Source organism: Saccoglossus kowalevskii, chromosome 21 (assembly GCF_978046115.1).
Source record: "Saccoglossus kowalevskii chromosome 21, keSacKowa6.1, whole genome shotgun sequence".
In the NCBI taxonomy this organism is placed as follows: Eukaryota; Metazoa; Hemichordata; class Enteropneusta; family Harrimaniidae; genus Saccoglossus; species Saccoglossus kowalevskii.
This window is the reverse complement of record NC_140661.1, coordinates 26,532,312-26,548,894: the sequence shown is the minus strand read 5'-3', so window position 1 is coordinate 26,548,894 and position 16,583 is coordinate 26,532,312. Positions and strand designations below refer to the sequence as shown.

The following is a 16,583-nucleotide window of genomic DNA, read 5'->3' as shown; positions in this document are numbered from 1 at the left end:
GTCGTGACTGTTCTCGCTGATTTGCAGTTGATGCATCTATGCGTGCAACGTCGCGCTGATTCGTTATACACCGAATTGAATGCTAGAAATTCGGTATTTAAGCTCAACCTCGCAAACAAAAGTGACTGTTTTAAGTACTACATTAACTTAAACGTCTTAGTCATTTCACATCTTGTTCGATATTGACCATATATAAATATATATTTATTACTATGATAACAAAGTGGGTAACCCTGCTCGAATACAGCAGCAAATTACATAAATATGATAATAATGTATGTGTATGGAAAAAGTTCATTTTGGTTCGTCTCTAACAAAGGAATATCGACCCACTTTTCAAAGCAGGCGGGGTATTATTATGAAGCGAATACAAATGGTAGAATATTTCTAATGACGCCAACTCCAATTACGCAATTTTACAGAACAGTTAAAAAGCAATTTGATTTAGAATAGAGTAGGATAATTTACTAAAACATTTCCAAGCCAACAGCCGCATATTGTGTCACATGATTAATGTACATAACCGTTTGTCTCTTCGTACTTCCGCCTATCTGTCCGATAGTGTTTCAATCCAGTGATTGGAATAAAACATGGACGCAAATCGTTGGGACACACAGGATATGACGTCATTCGAGAAATTGAACAAACTACCCTTCCTAGGGAGCCCTCTAGTGACATAATGTTGTGTGACGTCAAAATGAAGTAAGTGGTTGAAAGAATTGTCATTCAAATAGACAACCGCGCTTCGTTGTGTAGCCCTTCATCATTTAGATTATCCTCGGGAGCGGAGCTACATCACAAGACGTTCCACGTTGCTAAGACGCGCACCACTGTGCCATGTATTTCCATGGGCTCTGAGCGCGCTGCTGAGGAACGCGGAACGCCGAGCAAAGAGCCGGTGAAAATTCGAGAAAACAACAAGAACTCAACTTTGAAGTAATCCTGAACAAATTTATATGCGTTACACACGCAGGGGTGCGGTGAAAATTCCCGGATGTCCGCCCCCGTGAATAGTACGCCTCACAAACGCTGGTCGTCGCGGCGCGTCCTGTACGATATGACACTCCTAGCGCCGTATACAACGCGTGTAAAATACATTGTTTGTTTACATGTAGTTCGCGACGGCTCCCACCCTTTAAATTTTATTGACGACGACTAAATATCAAATCCATTTCGACGATACCTCACCCATTTACATCACAGAAGAGTTTGTCAACGTGACAACCCTATACTATCCGTTTTAACTTGAATCCAACCATCAGAGAATCCCAAATGTATTGTGTTGTTCCGTTGTCTTTTGGTGATATTGGGATTTTTATTAATTCACAATTTCCTCCGCGACTTTGGTGGCCAATACAAAAATGAGATGCTATTAGTTGTCTGAGTATGGTTCGTAAAGTCGTACATGCCCTTAATCGTCCATTTTAATATGGCTTCATTTAACAAGGCACCGTGCACTCTACCCCGCAGTGCTAAAACAATCAGTAACAAAATGACGTCTCTATGTTCCCAAATTCTACTTCCAGAGCAAAATCATGAAATTTAAATCCCATATGTGTCTGTTCTGTTCAAACTGTGCGAAAATGTCGTTTTATTTATTTTCATCATTTTTATTTCAGCATTCCATCGTTCATTTTTCTACTGATTGACTTGTTTGTTATTGGTTGAATCGCTATCAAAGTGTTTTGATTACAGATTAAACTCTACTCGCAGTTCACGAAACAGTATGAGCGGTTTATTTATAATACAAACCAGTAAGTCGAAGCACATGCGCAAACTATTAATATTATTATTCATTAAACGATATCGAATACAAATAATGAAACGCCAAAATTTATACCCTTTCGGCTTTTAATATCGCAAAGAATATAATATAAAATATATTGGGGTCTGATAGTCCAAATTATTGTGAAATAAACAAATTAATATTGAGTATCTTGTCAGTGACTTCACTTTCTAGATATGATCAGCGCACGTGATATCGTGAGACAGCTATGTAACAAAATGGCGGCGACAGGCTCGCACTGGCGTAAACATCGTCCTCATAGTACCGTTCCATTGACATCATTTCGTTTTGAGAATTTTGAGAAGGGGGGCCGTGAATAGAAATACGCCACGTGCCACATTCTGTAACTGTGGTATCGCGAGTACGAAATACGTAAATTTGAAGAAAAAAAAACAACATTTCAATTTAGCTTGAGATACTTAATAAGGACACCACGATCTTTGTCTCTATGGAAACTAGCATTCTGTTACCATGGCAGGATCTGGTCCGAGGCTCAATTGAAGTATCAAACCTCAACGAGATGTGATTAATGTTCATCATTAGCAGCATCTCTGGCATAAATATTTAGCAATGCAATTATAGAATTATATTATTATTGTCAGAAGCGGAAGTGACGCCGGACGTAGCAGGTGATGAATTCTGTCAACTAATCTATCACTGTTGAAATTCGATTTCCTTCCTACATCCGGGCTTTTCTCTATAGTTCATGCTTTTGCTATTTGTATTTTCAGCATATTTGGATAAGCTTTGTGCGACGCCAATGTAATGGCCGCCTGAAACAAACCGACATGTATCTATGCTCTTATCTACAGAGACGACAGGAGCCAACAATCTCTCATTAACATGAACAAGGGAATCCTCGTCTTTCCATACGACGTTCATTCCAAATAATATACTAACTGTGAGCGTCGAATACAGGGAAAATGTTACCATCTTTCGAGAGGAATGCATGCAGTCGTTGAAATGCGCCACCAACAATATTTCTACGCGTGTAGATATCATCCGATTGCAGGGTTCACAGTACAGTTGCAGAGAAACGCGTCGATCTTCTGCCCATGATTCGAAAAAAAGCTTTCAGTGCTTTAATCGATTCTTTAAACCCAAAGTGAGATGTCTAGTCGCGAAAGCTTAACATCGAGCGTGAACAATTTACCAAGTTTACACGTGACCGCTCGAAACGCACTTCCTCGTCGCTGTCGAGCTTTTCTTTTGTTCGACGTTTGATGAGAATAGTTGACAATGACGATGAAAAGGAATCACGGTGAATTATTAAGTACGCCCCACGAAGACCAATAAACCGTTGATAGCGGGAGATGATGGCGAGGGAAACTATTATGCGTGGGATGGTTCCACCACGAGCAACTGAACAATAGAGACCCTGACAATAAATGTTTACGAGCACTATATTTTTAATATTTCCCTTCAGTGAAAAAAAATCTCCTCGCATTTGTAATATCTGATGTAAATGTATTAAATAAACTTTCGCATCACACTTGGGAGTCATTATTTTTACGAGACTTGCTAATCGGTAATCATGAAATAAATATTTTCCCACACGATGTATGGAAGCGGGATAGTTGCTGTAAATACTGAGAATCCAAACTCAGTTCTTGATAACTGTTTGTTAAAAACACGCTGAACATACTAAGTACATGTTTTTTAAACCACTTCAAATTGAATACCTACCGAGAGCGTATTGAAGAAACAGAACAATTGCGAGTCATTGTCGGTGATGACACTATTATTTTGCTCTATTCACGTAAATCCAGTTGATCAGTTGAAGAAATTAACGCATTATCTGGGGATAAAAAATATGTGTTTCCAAATTACGGCTGCAATTGAACTCCTCGCTTAATACTGAGTGGCATCGTTAAGGATTTATGTCGAATGAAATGACAATAACAATGATGCAGGTAATTAAATCAGTTTCACAGTTAACAAACCAAACCACCTATGACCCATCTTAATTGAACATCCATAGCTACGAGGTCATATTTAAAGGCTCAATATATGTAATTATATCATTTGTTTTATACACTGTTGTCTTTATTGTCTTTCACTCTGTACAGAAGGTCAAGATCATAAATTCGAAACTTGTTGTAGACTCTTCTTTTGATTGCTTCAATTAATGATACTCTCTCTTCGCAAATAATTGGGACACAACCAATCAATCATGCGACCTGTAATAACGGGCTTCGAGTTTATGACATTTGCCCGGAGGTCAACTTTAGAGGTTACATTAAGCACGTTATTAAAGGATTGTGAAATTGTTAATCAGACGCGAGATTATTTTACGATTATACAATCTGTCGTTTTTTCTCCTTCATAATTGCAGTAATTGGTAAATTTGCATACTGTATATCAGTAATTGATAAGTTTGATATTGAATGCGATTATAATACTCAAGTATATTATTTAGGTGATTAATCATATTATTAATACCTACGTGGTTCTCAATAATTATATTAATAAAATAGTTATAGAGTGGTTATTTTATTGTATATTGATATAACACAATAGTTCGCGATATTTACAGGCTGACCGAAAAGTTTTGCAGTGTACAAAACAGTACGAAATCAACTAAATGGTAAGTGTTTGTGCCGTTTATATATTCCCTAAAAATTCGAGCCAAACTGTATAAAATACATATTACTAGTAATTCTTTAAAGGGGCAACGACCAAACATTGCACTACGGCATTGTGGGACTTAAAGGGCGGCAGTCGTCGTGCCGCGTCCTGTTCGATATGGGACTCATAGCGACGTATACAACGCGTGTAAAATACATTGTTTATTTACATGAAATTCGAACACGCGCTGTGCGACGACCACCGCGCTTTAACTGACTGCCTGCATTGAGAGTAACACGGTTTGTTACTGATTCTGAATTTCATCAAAACGAATAATAAATTATGCACGAACACGACCCAGAGAGACGACTCTGCTTTAGTTCCCTAAATCGCTCCAATTTTTCATGTCATGACGCAAAGTTTCGATGAGCATATTCCCTGCTTTGTCGGCAGATCAAAATGGCCGCCGCCACAACGAGCACTTTCTAATCGAACTCTCTGTGAGTATTGCTTCTCTCCCTATACAACAAGTATGATCCAATTCATTAGTTAGTTAAATAGTCGATACGCGTATGGAGGGTAGGATCCAAATCCCTTGGGCGGATAGTGATGATACTTACGCAGTCGAATACTACCATCTTTTTTGAGGATGTCGGCTCATTGGGGGAATCCAAAATCGATATTCGACAGTTTTTTACCCATCAACACCCGGTCGATACAATACAATAAAGTAACATTTTATCTTCCCTAGGGGTGTCCCATTCACGTGTTCGCCCGTAGTTTGCTACTATACAAGTCGCCTCTTGTTGACAATGTGCACACAGTCACACGGAATAGGATGACACCAAACGACTAGTTATTTGGTTGTCTACAACTTTGCGGGAATTTTTCAGATATATTCCGAAAGGGAAACGACTAAGTAGCGAACAGTACAAGATAAAGTGGAATGATTTCCACAATGGCCTTCGCGGAAAAACAAAACATCTCGGGTCTTCAAAGAACACAAATTCTCGGAATCTTTGTTTACGGCACAATAACAAGTGACGCACTGTGCGGCTAAATAAAACTACATATATATAAAGTCGCCTGATTTTGTTTGATTAAAGTCCTTTTTTTGATGACAATCCCGTCCTTTTTAATAATTAATTATTTCCAATAACCTAGTGGACTTCCTGTAGGTGCAGATGTTTTTATTGTATCTATGTGCGCAATGATATCCGCCGATTTCCATTAGACATGCTTCGAGCCACTGACTCTATGACCAGAAAGTTGCCCGATAATTTCATATGATTTTACGAATATATAACTTGATCGCCAAGACGAAATTATCACGAAGGTTTTCTGAGGGGGGAATATTAAATTTTAGGTTCCAACGCATGTTATCATAAACAATGAATAATTACGGGGATAACTTCTCAAATATATCCCTCTAAGAGTCTACAGAAAGCTAAACAGTGAGAATTGTAGTTAAAATACGAGTGTCACTCAATTTCCAGCAGGGTACACATTTCCTGGTTATTAACAATATGAGTCGTTAGTACCACAGGAAGTAGATTCTATCGTGCAATTTCATGACAATTTCGGGCAGCCTTTATGGCATGTATTCGCTATGTATACATTTAAATGAATATGGTTATGAGACTAGAGTACTTCCTTAGTGTCTCCCTGGCTCTTCCTGGTTTTAATCTATTCTGTCTAGGCGCTACACTTGCAGCTTGTCATTTTCTAAACCGCTCTTCTGTTCGAAACATGGAAAAGGCTATAAATTTCGGTGGCATGTATAGTCGCATTGACGCCGTTGAATTGTAATGTGTGGATGACCGATGATCAAAGAAACTGTTTCTATACGAAGCTGAGGCCCGGGGCAGGTGAACGTGAAAGATTTAGTTATGTACATAATGACATATGTGTATCACGTCGTGTGCATAATCCAAGCAGCGATATTTTTCATTTATTCTAAAAATATATATAATTATCTAAATAATTTGAAGAATTAATGAACTTCTGTGTTCAAATATTTGTTCTTGTTCATTTCATTTTTAGTAAATATGGGAAGACGGATTTTGTATCGGGTATTTCGTCTTGAAATTTTCATAATTCGCCCGTCGGACGGCGTTTACGTTTAGGAAGTGTACATTTACTGGATTCCTGATGATGTATCGAATACAGTTTAACTGCACATAATAAGACTACACCGTGCTTAATATCATTAAGGGGTGGACGTGTCTATTAAAGCGCGGTGGTCGTCGCGCAGTGTGTGTTCGAATTTCATGTAAATAAACAATGTATTTTACACGCGCTGTATACGTCGCTATGAGTCCCATATCGAACAAGACGCGGCGCGACGCCTTCCACCCTTTAACTATTAACTATTAACACATTTTATTTTTTAAAAGCATTACAAATACTTGTTGATGTGCTGAGTGGAAGGTTACATCAAATAAATAACAAAACACAAAAATCGGGCTGTCATTTTGTATTGTACTAAAAATGAGCATAATTCAAAAACTAGTTTTTATTTTTTCATCATAATTCAAAAAAGCCAATCACAAAGAACTTGATAATTTACCGTAGGTTCAGGAATTTTGGTCCCAAAGAATGCTACCCGCATCCATTAGGCGATTGAAAAGTTGTACTTTGATCTCTGACATAAATTATTTAAATCACCACTTAAAGATCATGTCCACATTCCAAGATGCGACATTGGTACCCAAAGAAATTCACAATGATTGCAATAATTAGACGTACTTTAATGTTAATAATTATAACTTGTTGTTCATAGACACACTATTCCAAAATTCACATTTCGTTAATTTATTTTAACTTTTTGGTGATAAGTCAATATTTTTGTTTGGCATCACCGTAATGATTCAGATATGTATGAATTAAAAAAACAAAACAAAAACGAATGGCAATAATAAAACTGAATAAATAATAATAAATAATAAACTGAACAACTGTATTGGACTATAATTTTCAATTATTTGTTATTCAAAAATATTTAGATGATTTATTTCAGAAAATTAGTATTGAAGCTTATAATGGTCAATTATAAATCTCCGATGAACTTAGTCGCACTATTTTGATTATACAGTTGTCGTGTCGCTTGTGGTCGTATTTCACGTAATTTATTTGACATGCGGCGTTTGCTTGTGACTTGTCGAAAATGATATGGCTCTTTGAGAGCCTCGTTGCGAATATATGTAAACGACAAGAACATGCAGAAAATAGAAATCACAAATCGTTATGATGGACTAAAACTGAGTAATCTGTTTTTTTAGTAGTATATTTCAAATGGTTTTACTCTCAATTGGACTGAAACAATCACTATCGCAAACTATCCCCATGGACCACGTAACGTTTAGTTCACTGATGCGCATGTGCAGAGCCCGGGCCTTGTCTTTCATTCATGCATATTTGTTTTGATTTTCAGAATCCCAAACCGCGCGTTAATAAATTTATGTTCAAATATGAATTGATCCAATTTTTATTCGTTTGACAATTCACTCTTCTTTATCTTTATCTTTTGAATATTTTATTTGGTATATAGCGACAAAACTGAGTTTATAATTTGTGTTCGTTTTCGATGAACATACAACAAGAGTCGACTACCACAACAACTAAGTTAGTAAGTAACTGTAAGAGTCAAAGTTACGCTGTCACCATACAATGGACGCGTGATATGCGACAAAACGTAATGATATAAATTTAACCCATTGATTCAATCACGTGACATTACATCCGACATTTGTGACAATGATGAATTTTACTAGAAACCAGAGCTGGGAGTTTACATTCACCGTAGATGTGTGTCTTTCCTTCAGCCCGAAATGACATAGATCGAGGACAAAACTGAGAATTGCGTCTTCCGATCTATGAATACGTAGCGTTTTCCTGGTAGGTATCGCACCCTTTCGAGTACACTAACAGGAATTAACGGACATTTTTGAAATCGCGGTCTGGTGAAAGTCGTGGTTTATCAGCAAACATAGGCGAACTCGGCCTGTAAAATATGTCGGATGCTGAGAGCCTGGGTCAACACATTGTAACAGTAAATACCTTTGAGATGAAAATAAATTAGAACAAGCAGTACATAATGAAACCAATTGTTTTGCAAAAAATAATTCATAAATCGTTAATTCATTACAACTTCACGATAAACAGAAAAAAAACACAAATATTTATAAATAGTGAAGTGGAATCAAACTCACCACCTGGGACATGCGAAAACAACCTTGCAATGAAAAAAATTCTCCGCTCACTCAACTTATTAACAGTCTTCTCCAAGTAAACGGGTAATGTTCAAAACAAATAATCTGGCAAGCGAGGAATATTTCGAACAAAAACGTACTTTTCTAGTAAATGCTGACAAAAGACGGACGCTATTAAACGAAAACTGTTCCCTATCGAAGGTTAGCAGACTATTAGAATAATAGAGAAGAGATAAAAAATTTAAAGTAGTATATTGTAAATAATCCCCCGCCTTTGAATTACGAATGAATTAGAGGCATAAATGGATCGTTTTAACGCTTCGTCATGACTAACAGGAGATGCTGAATTGTTCGAGTTACGGACATGGAGTTACGAAAACATCGAGTTACAAAAACGATCATATTTTAGAAACCTTGCCCACTTTTGCAAATTGTAACTCGATTTTCTATTAACAGTTAGCAGAACTTCGAGTTACGGGCAACATTGATTTGATATTTGGTTTAACGTTCGAATTTAACAACTCGAATTTTAATTTAACAGTTGACTGAACCCCGATTAACGATTAACGCGCAACACAAAAAGTTAAACAACACAACAAATCTATGCTGCCTGTAACTGTTATTTAAACATCGAGTTACAATTTGAGGGGTGGTTTCACAAAATATGTAACTCGATGAAATTTATTTATTGTTTTTAACTCGTGATTGGGAGAATTTCGGTGACGGTAATAACGCAAATTTACTAAATCACTTTGTGCTCCAATGCTTCAAAATCGGCAACTATTAAAATATTAACAAAAGGGAAAAAATGTAGACCATAACATTGAATTTAGTTTGAAATAAAATCTGGTTTCCTAAAAACAATGTATTGGAAATTTGTGTAAAATGTTCACCAGTTGTTCTCACTGCATCCGGGACATGTATTCGTGCAAAATAAATCAGGCCAATAGGCAATGTATCTCACGATTGGCTTATCTGAGATAATTCACCATGGACAGACGAACCGTTTACAAACAAAAAATAGAATATCACGAAGACTGGCTGTAGTTTGGTATTGCAAAACCATGGTGATTTCGTAGTGAGAGTAATATCTATTACTGTACGAACAATACTTCTGAAATATAATGGTCATAATGGAAAGTAAAGTAAAAATGGCATGACGTCACGACGACAATGCCATTATCTGAACGTAAATACTGTAAAACATGCCTTTTTAGCTAGCATCTTATTTTAGCTAATTTAGCTAATCTGTAATTTCGCTAATTCAAGATGTCGCTAATTTAACACAAAGTATATTCTCACAATGAGATAGTTGATACTTTAGCTTGAATGAAGATTCTGTAAATTCATGCCAAGAGTCAAATCCGCTAAAATTGCATGCAGCTATTTCAACGTGTTCTACAGTATACTCCAAATAAACTACATATGAAGCAATATAACCAAAGCTTAAAAGTATGGGTATCATTTACAACACACGTACAGCCAATAGTGTTATGACATAAAAGTAGTGAGTCTAGTTTTTGAACTTAAACAGCATCCAGTCGCATTGTAGGAGTCGTAACAATAAAGCCGATTCAACTGGTACTAATAATATTGGGAAAGTTTACCACAGCTGAGCACTCCCTCTAAATGTGTTAGTCCGACATTTCCTACTCACAAATTGACGGCTTTGTTACTGGGCTGACAGAATAGTATGCAATACAAGCATACCATCTATTACGTTTTTTTAATCATAGCAGATATTACATACGTGGGGACCCAGTGACAAGTTTTAATATTGGATATTAGTGCCCAGTAGTACAGAACTTGGGATGTGGCGAAAACAGATGAACATATACAATAAATAAATAAATAAATAAATAAAAAAATAAATAAATAAATAAATAAATAAATAAATAAATAAATAAATAAATAAATAAATAAATAAATAAATAAATAAATAAATAAATAAATAAATAAATAAATAAATAAATAAATAAATAAATAAATAAATAAATAAATAATCTTTTTTATCAATATATAAAATAACTTCGTGCTGATATGGATAATAGAAGGGTCGCTAAACCCTTCGTGAGGAACTACGAGAGGGAGAAAACCTGATGAAATATTTCGACGGAGAAAAAGTATTAAACAATATGAGACTGCTTTAACACCAATCATTGTCCGACATCCATTTAAATATCGTCTGACGTGTAATTCTAACAAGGTTAAAGGGGGTGACATGGTGTGAAATCTACACCATGTGTTTAACTAACCAATCAACCAAATAGCCCAGTTAACTCAAGCTAGGCGGGACACCTGTTTAGTTCCCGCTATTATCAATGATGATTCACTCCCAGAGTTCTCCCGCTTTCCCCTTCTCTCAACTTCCTGGCCTTCAATTTTACATATGTAGTGGTGCTTGATCATGGGCATCATGATATCAGCAAAGCTTGTCACGGCTCTGCCGGCAGCTCCGCTGTTTGCTGTACGGTTTTTGCGATGCCCTCTCGGTCTCTTTGTGTAGAGAGAGTGTTTTAAACGTGCGACTGAAAGGGGTCGATGGAGCGTAAATAATGCTCATCCTGGGGACGCGAAGACACAAGTCGACCGTTTTGACACTCATGTTAATGTTCAGGAAACAACAGAAATCTCACTCACGTGTTTTGATGTGCATTTTTTTCCAAAAAAGATATAATTTAATTACGATGAATAAAAGAGAGTAAAACAGTTATGTACATTTTTGAGTTAAGAAGTATCGTCTTCATCATCGTACTGCTACTTGCATAAACGTTCAAAATCATCTACCAGCCTATGCGTCGCTGCCGAGATTTAAAGCTTGTTCGTTTTGGGTATTCACGCTATAACTTGAAAACAGAACAAGCCATTCATCAACCTAAATCATAAACACAGAAGACGCAATACATATATCTGCTACTACTCATAATAATTATATTGTGACCATAATTATAACTCAGAAAGCAAAATGATATGATGTATTGCCATTTAGTGTTGAATCCACGGTTACTTTATATGACTGTAGACAGTTTGTTACGACAAATGTGAAAAAAGGTATACGAGAGTTTCTGTAAAACATAAAGCCGGAACGGACAAAATAAACAAATAAACAAATAAATAAATAAATAAATAAATAAATAAATAAATAAATAAATAAATAAATAAATAAATAAATAAATAAATAAATAAATCAATAAATCAATAAATAAATAAATAAATAAATAAATAAATAAATAAATAAATAAACCTATTAAGAATAAATTAAAAATAAAATCTTTTAAACTTTTAACGGTCACAATTTCAGTTTAGCAACAGAAATGAACAAGATACATAGAAAAGAAAAGCGAAAACTAGTCAGAATATGTTACAGTTGATGAATGTGTAAACTATTAAAAGTTTCAGATTGTGTTATCATCTCAGAAGTCCCGAGGCGATCGGCGAAGATGCATTCAATTTGTTTAACTTCTAAAGTCACGTGCGCGAGTTCAAGTTATAACTTCTAATTGTTAAACAAAAATAATGAATATAGTGGCCATCTTGATGTCCATAAAGGTCCTTTGTGTTTTGGAAACATGTTGATCAGACGAGTTGATAAGGGTGGCCGACAGCATTGTGTGGTATTGTTGACGTCACGGCCGTAGCGGTTGTTGGTTTGTAGTAACATGCTCCACAGAATGCTCCTGGATACGCTGATCCGAGTGAATAGGCACTTCCGGGCGGCGCTAAGCCCATACATCTACAAAAAATAAAAATATAGATGAGAATAGCTATTTAGAATTATTTGAGTTATAGCAATAGTCATATTCACTGAACTCTGTCTATGGCAGCATGTCTGAAAGATTGGAAAAAAAGTGCGCTGCTCAAATTTGGCGCAACTGGAAACGATGAAACACCCAAAACTTTCGCGCCACCACGAGACGCCCGAAACGGATTTTTTAAAAAAGAACTTGCTTTGCTTAGAGTTTTCGATGGTCAACCCCCATTAATTCGATTTTGCCCTCCATTTTCTCAAACATATTACGTTCAAATTTGGTCTATGCTACCAATCGCCCTGTTTTCTCGGGATGAATGTTTTCTAAATTTGCCATAGTTTATTCATGCTCTTGAAATGATTGAAATACGGCGCGATTAGCCGACTGATAACTACAATTTCCCGCGTCTCTTCGAAAATTGCTGGTGTAGCCGTGTTCAATGGCAAAAAACACAATACAAACACATAGCTAACTGTGAATGCGTAAGAATGAAAAGATGCCTGGCAAGATTTCGAGAATTCAATTTGAGAGAGCGGCTACTCTGAACACCGGCCGAACAAAGAGGGAATATTCATTGCCATTGTTTGGCTTTCCGTTGAACAATACGACTTGACAAGAATTATCATGTGAGTTAAGAATTGAGTTTTATCGCGAAATCGCTTTACCACTCAGCTAGCCCCTTGACAAGGAGAGTTCAGCTGTGAAACACAGCAAGCACAATAGCTGGTTAACTTAATGCTTACACATGGCCACCTCTCGCCCAAATCATCCGATAGCGTATACACCATTGACGTGTTGCCTGAAGACGAATAATTTTATTCATACGTGCTCTCCGTCGGCGTGATTTGCCCGACTCCAGAAAAAAAAAATTCCCGAGAAAATCTGAACATTTCGCCAGACGATAAAAACGTGTACGCAGACGACAATCACAACAGACGGTAAAAAGGGCGCCGAAATATGGCGTACATACAATGAACAGAAGGACAAGTAGGGGCAACTACTCGATAATAGTGTTTAAAAAGTGGAAGTACTTTTTTGTCTTACATATTAGGTGGGTGTATGAAAAGAAAGAATGGCGAGATGTGTGAATCTCTTCACTATGGATACTTTCGGTAAAAGATCTAATTTGTAGAAAATGTAAAATAATTAACGTAAAATGTGACACCAAAGAGAGAAGGAATGTTGACTACATGCACTGGCTAATTACATTTGGGATCACAGGAGATATTTCGGACTAAGATGTTTGCCCGATTGTTTCCACGTTTAAAGTGTTCAAGAGAGACCATTTCTTTCAGACGAGAATATAGTAGCCCACTTCCATCAACACTATTACTACACTATTTAACAAATATACAATAGTATTATTATTAATATTGACAAATAAATGAATATATAAGTCATTGTTTGTCAGTGAATGCACACAAATTCGCGTCAAGCATGTTGATGGTTAGATGGCTTACGTGCACTGAACGACCGTGTTCTAGGGAGCGGTGATTCGTAACAATGGTTAAAGTAAAAACACGGTTAATAGATTGGCATGTTTTCTCTGTTTAAAAGTAGGTCGCGAGTTGAACTTCTAAATTACATGTCATTATGTGCCATAAGTCATCATGACAATATTGAAACAACGAAATTTGTGGTGTGTGTTTTTGCGTTTTCCTAAATCTGTTTACAGCTCTGGAAAGCAATTAACACTGCCGATCATCGAGATTGCTTGTTTTCAACGTTTTTATGCTATTTTTTTTAGACGGAGCGTCCGGAGTACTTGACGCATACTCGTCAAAATATTGACCAATTAGCGTAACGTATCTAAAATAATCAAAAGTGACGTAGAATAATTGTTAAGTAAATATTTAACTAATATGTTTGACCAAACAAAGCCGGGAGTGGTCGGTGAAGAACAAAACCCTCAGATAATACGGCACCCACCTGTAATGCTGGTCCATCTGAGCCTTTTCGATTCTCTTGTCTTTGGCTCGCCTGTTTTGAAACCATATTTTAATTTGATTTTCCGTCAGGTCCAACATTTCCGCTAGCTCGAATCTTCGAGGCCTGGTGATGTATTCGGTTCTGTGGTATTCCATCTCCAGTTTAAGTGTCTGTTCACTTGTGAAAGTCGTCCGCTGTCTACGAGGCCTATTTTCTTTCCGTCGCCGTCGAGCAACTGTAAAATTTAACAAAAGTACAACTGAGTATACGGGAGTTGTTTACACGGACAGTCAACATGTACTTATACCACGAAAACAAATGTACCTAACGTCTGATATACGAAATTACCACACCCGAAATTACAATACTAGTATTGTCGTCTTGGACGGAGAGACTCTTTTTAAAAGAGATAATAATAATAAAAAAAAAAATACTTCATTCACATTTTTAAAATTTGATTTTGAAAATATGACACCTTGCCCGCAAACATCGATTCACACAATCTGCCACACACCATTTTCAGAGCGATGTGACAAAAATCTAAACATTTTTAAAAGTGTTAAATCGTCTGAGAACAAAATACACAGCCACTTCGCTTGAATGTTTTTGCCAAACATTTTGCACGATGAAATACGAAGACGCGGCGTATTAGGGTAATTGATTGTGACTGAATACACCTCAAAATACCCAATGAATTTTAAAACATTATCGAGACGAGAGCGCCAACTCTTATCAACATATTTATCTGAGTGCCTAACTGGGCGGCAATAACAAACTTTGGGACTTTGCATTACACACGATATAAACACACTCACAACTTTTGTGTATCGAAAAAACTGGAAGTGAGACAAAATATTTGTTTTTCTGAACCACGAGTTTGGCGCAATAGTGGCCGAGTAGAACTGTATAACTCTATGCAGACTGGACAGCCGATTTGTTGTGATCGAACAAAAGAGACTAATTAGGCCGTAAATCTATCAAATTAGGTAGAAAATGTACGCAATTTAGCAGGGGCATATACTCACATATACTCGCTGCCGGGGAAAATGCTAACCCTGAGGCGGGATTCAACGCTGGTAGATTTCTCTGTATGTCACTGTAGGAGGAAAATGGCGTCGAGGTAGGTGGCTGTGATTTCAACATGGACTGGTAAGCTTGAAAACTGCTAGCTTGTTCGTGAAGTGATCTCGAGATGCTAGAAAAAGTGACCGACACAGCAGCCGAGAGTGATGACGACACTCCATCTTTTCCTGGCGTCTTTCCGATATTACTGTTGTTTATGCTTGTGAAAGCTGAGAGCCTGGGCTCCGATAAAGATGCCGTCGTTCTCGTTATGGCCGTCGTCGTTGGTGATGACGACGTCGTCGGTGAGCTGCAGGTCGAATCCGTCGACGCTGCTGTGCAGTTGTCCACTACTGTCGCCGACTTATTCGCTAGTTTGTCATCCATTGCCATCGTTGTACGGCCGATCAGCTGAGTCGTCGGTCCACACAATCTTATGTTGCTTTCAATTAAAGTCTCTCTTTTATAGTGACACTAGAGTAGATCGCGACGCGTTGACCCCTCCCTCTGGCGACGGTTCAGTCCCATCAATAATTGTGGGCTGGTCTAATCACAACCACTTTTCACTGACTCTCCAACTGACTGTTGACACAGCTCATTTGCATAGACAGCCCATTGGCCAAGAGTGGCATCGTGGGAATTCTGCGCGTGAGCGGAACAATGGTCAGGGTTGGTTGTCGCGTGGCTAACAGGCTGCCACTCACCGACTCTGCTTGGCAAGATCACTACGCTATCATTATCGAAATGTATCCGTCCAAGCCTATTTATGCGACCCAGTCGGGTGTAACTGTGGCTTGAGTGGTTTAAGGTTGACAGAGAACGCCAACAGCCGCCGTTTTTTCAGAGAACCTCCTTCGTCCTCCTCCAAAACATATCGACTTCAACAGCAATTACCTTTAAAAATCACATAGCCCACACATACTTACAACTTGTTTTATTGTAATTGGAATTTTAAACAATCGAAGAATTGAGTAAAAAAGAAAAAAAAAACAGAACAAAATCCTCTCATCCTCGGCAATAGTCATTTCAATAAAATAAAATATTGAGCAAATAATAGGGAAACGGTTTGGAATGAGTATGGGCTTGGAATGACGGTATTGACTAAAGTAAATCGAAACCATTTTATCTAGAAGATGAAAATTCGATATTTACTCTTATTACAAGGACACCATCCGTTAGGAGTGACTTCAGATTCGCAGTCGAGTATCAGCGCCTAACCACAATTAACGTCACCTGAAGTACCCTTCCGATAACTCCCGGCTGCTGTTTTTCTCAAAT

General features: G+C 37.3%; 1 protein-coding gene across 1 annotated transcript; it reads right to left on the bottom strand.

The window, feature by feature from the left end:
* Positions 1-11,819: 11,819 nt before the first annotated feature.
* Positions 11,820-15,725, bottom strand: LOC102809231 (homeobox protein rough). The gene is made up of 3 exons (XM_006821511.3): positions 15,269-15,725; positions 14,244-14,478; positions 11,820-12,298 (listed from the first exon to the last, which is right to left on the bottom strand). Exons 1-3 carry the CDS (start codon positions 15,696-15,698, stop codon positions 12,142-12,144), a joined length of 822 nt encoding a protein of 273 aa, XP_006821574.1. The 5' UTR covers positions 15,699-15,725; the 3' UTR covers positions 11,820-12,141.
* Positions 15,726-16,583: the final 858 nt, after the last annotated feature.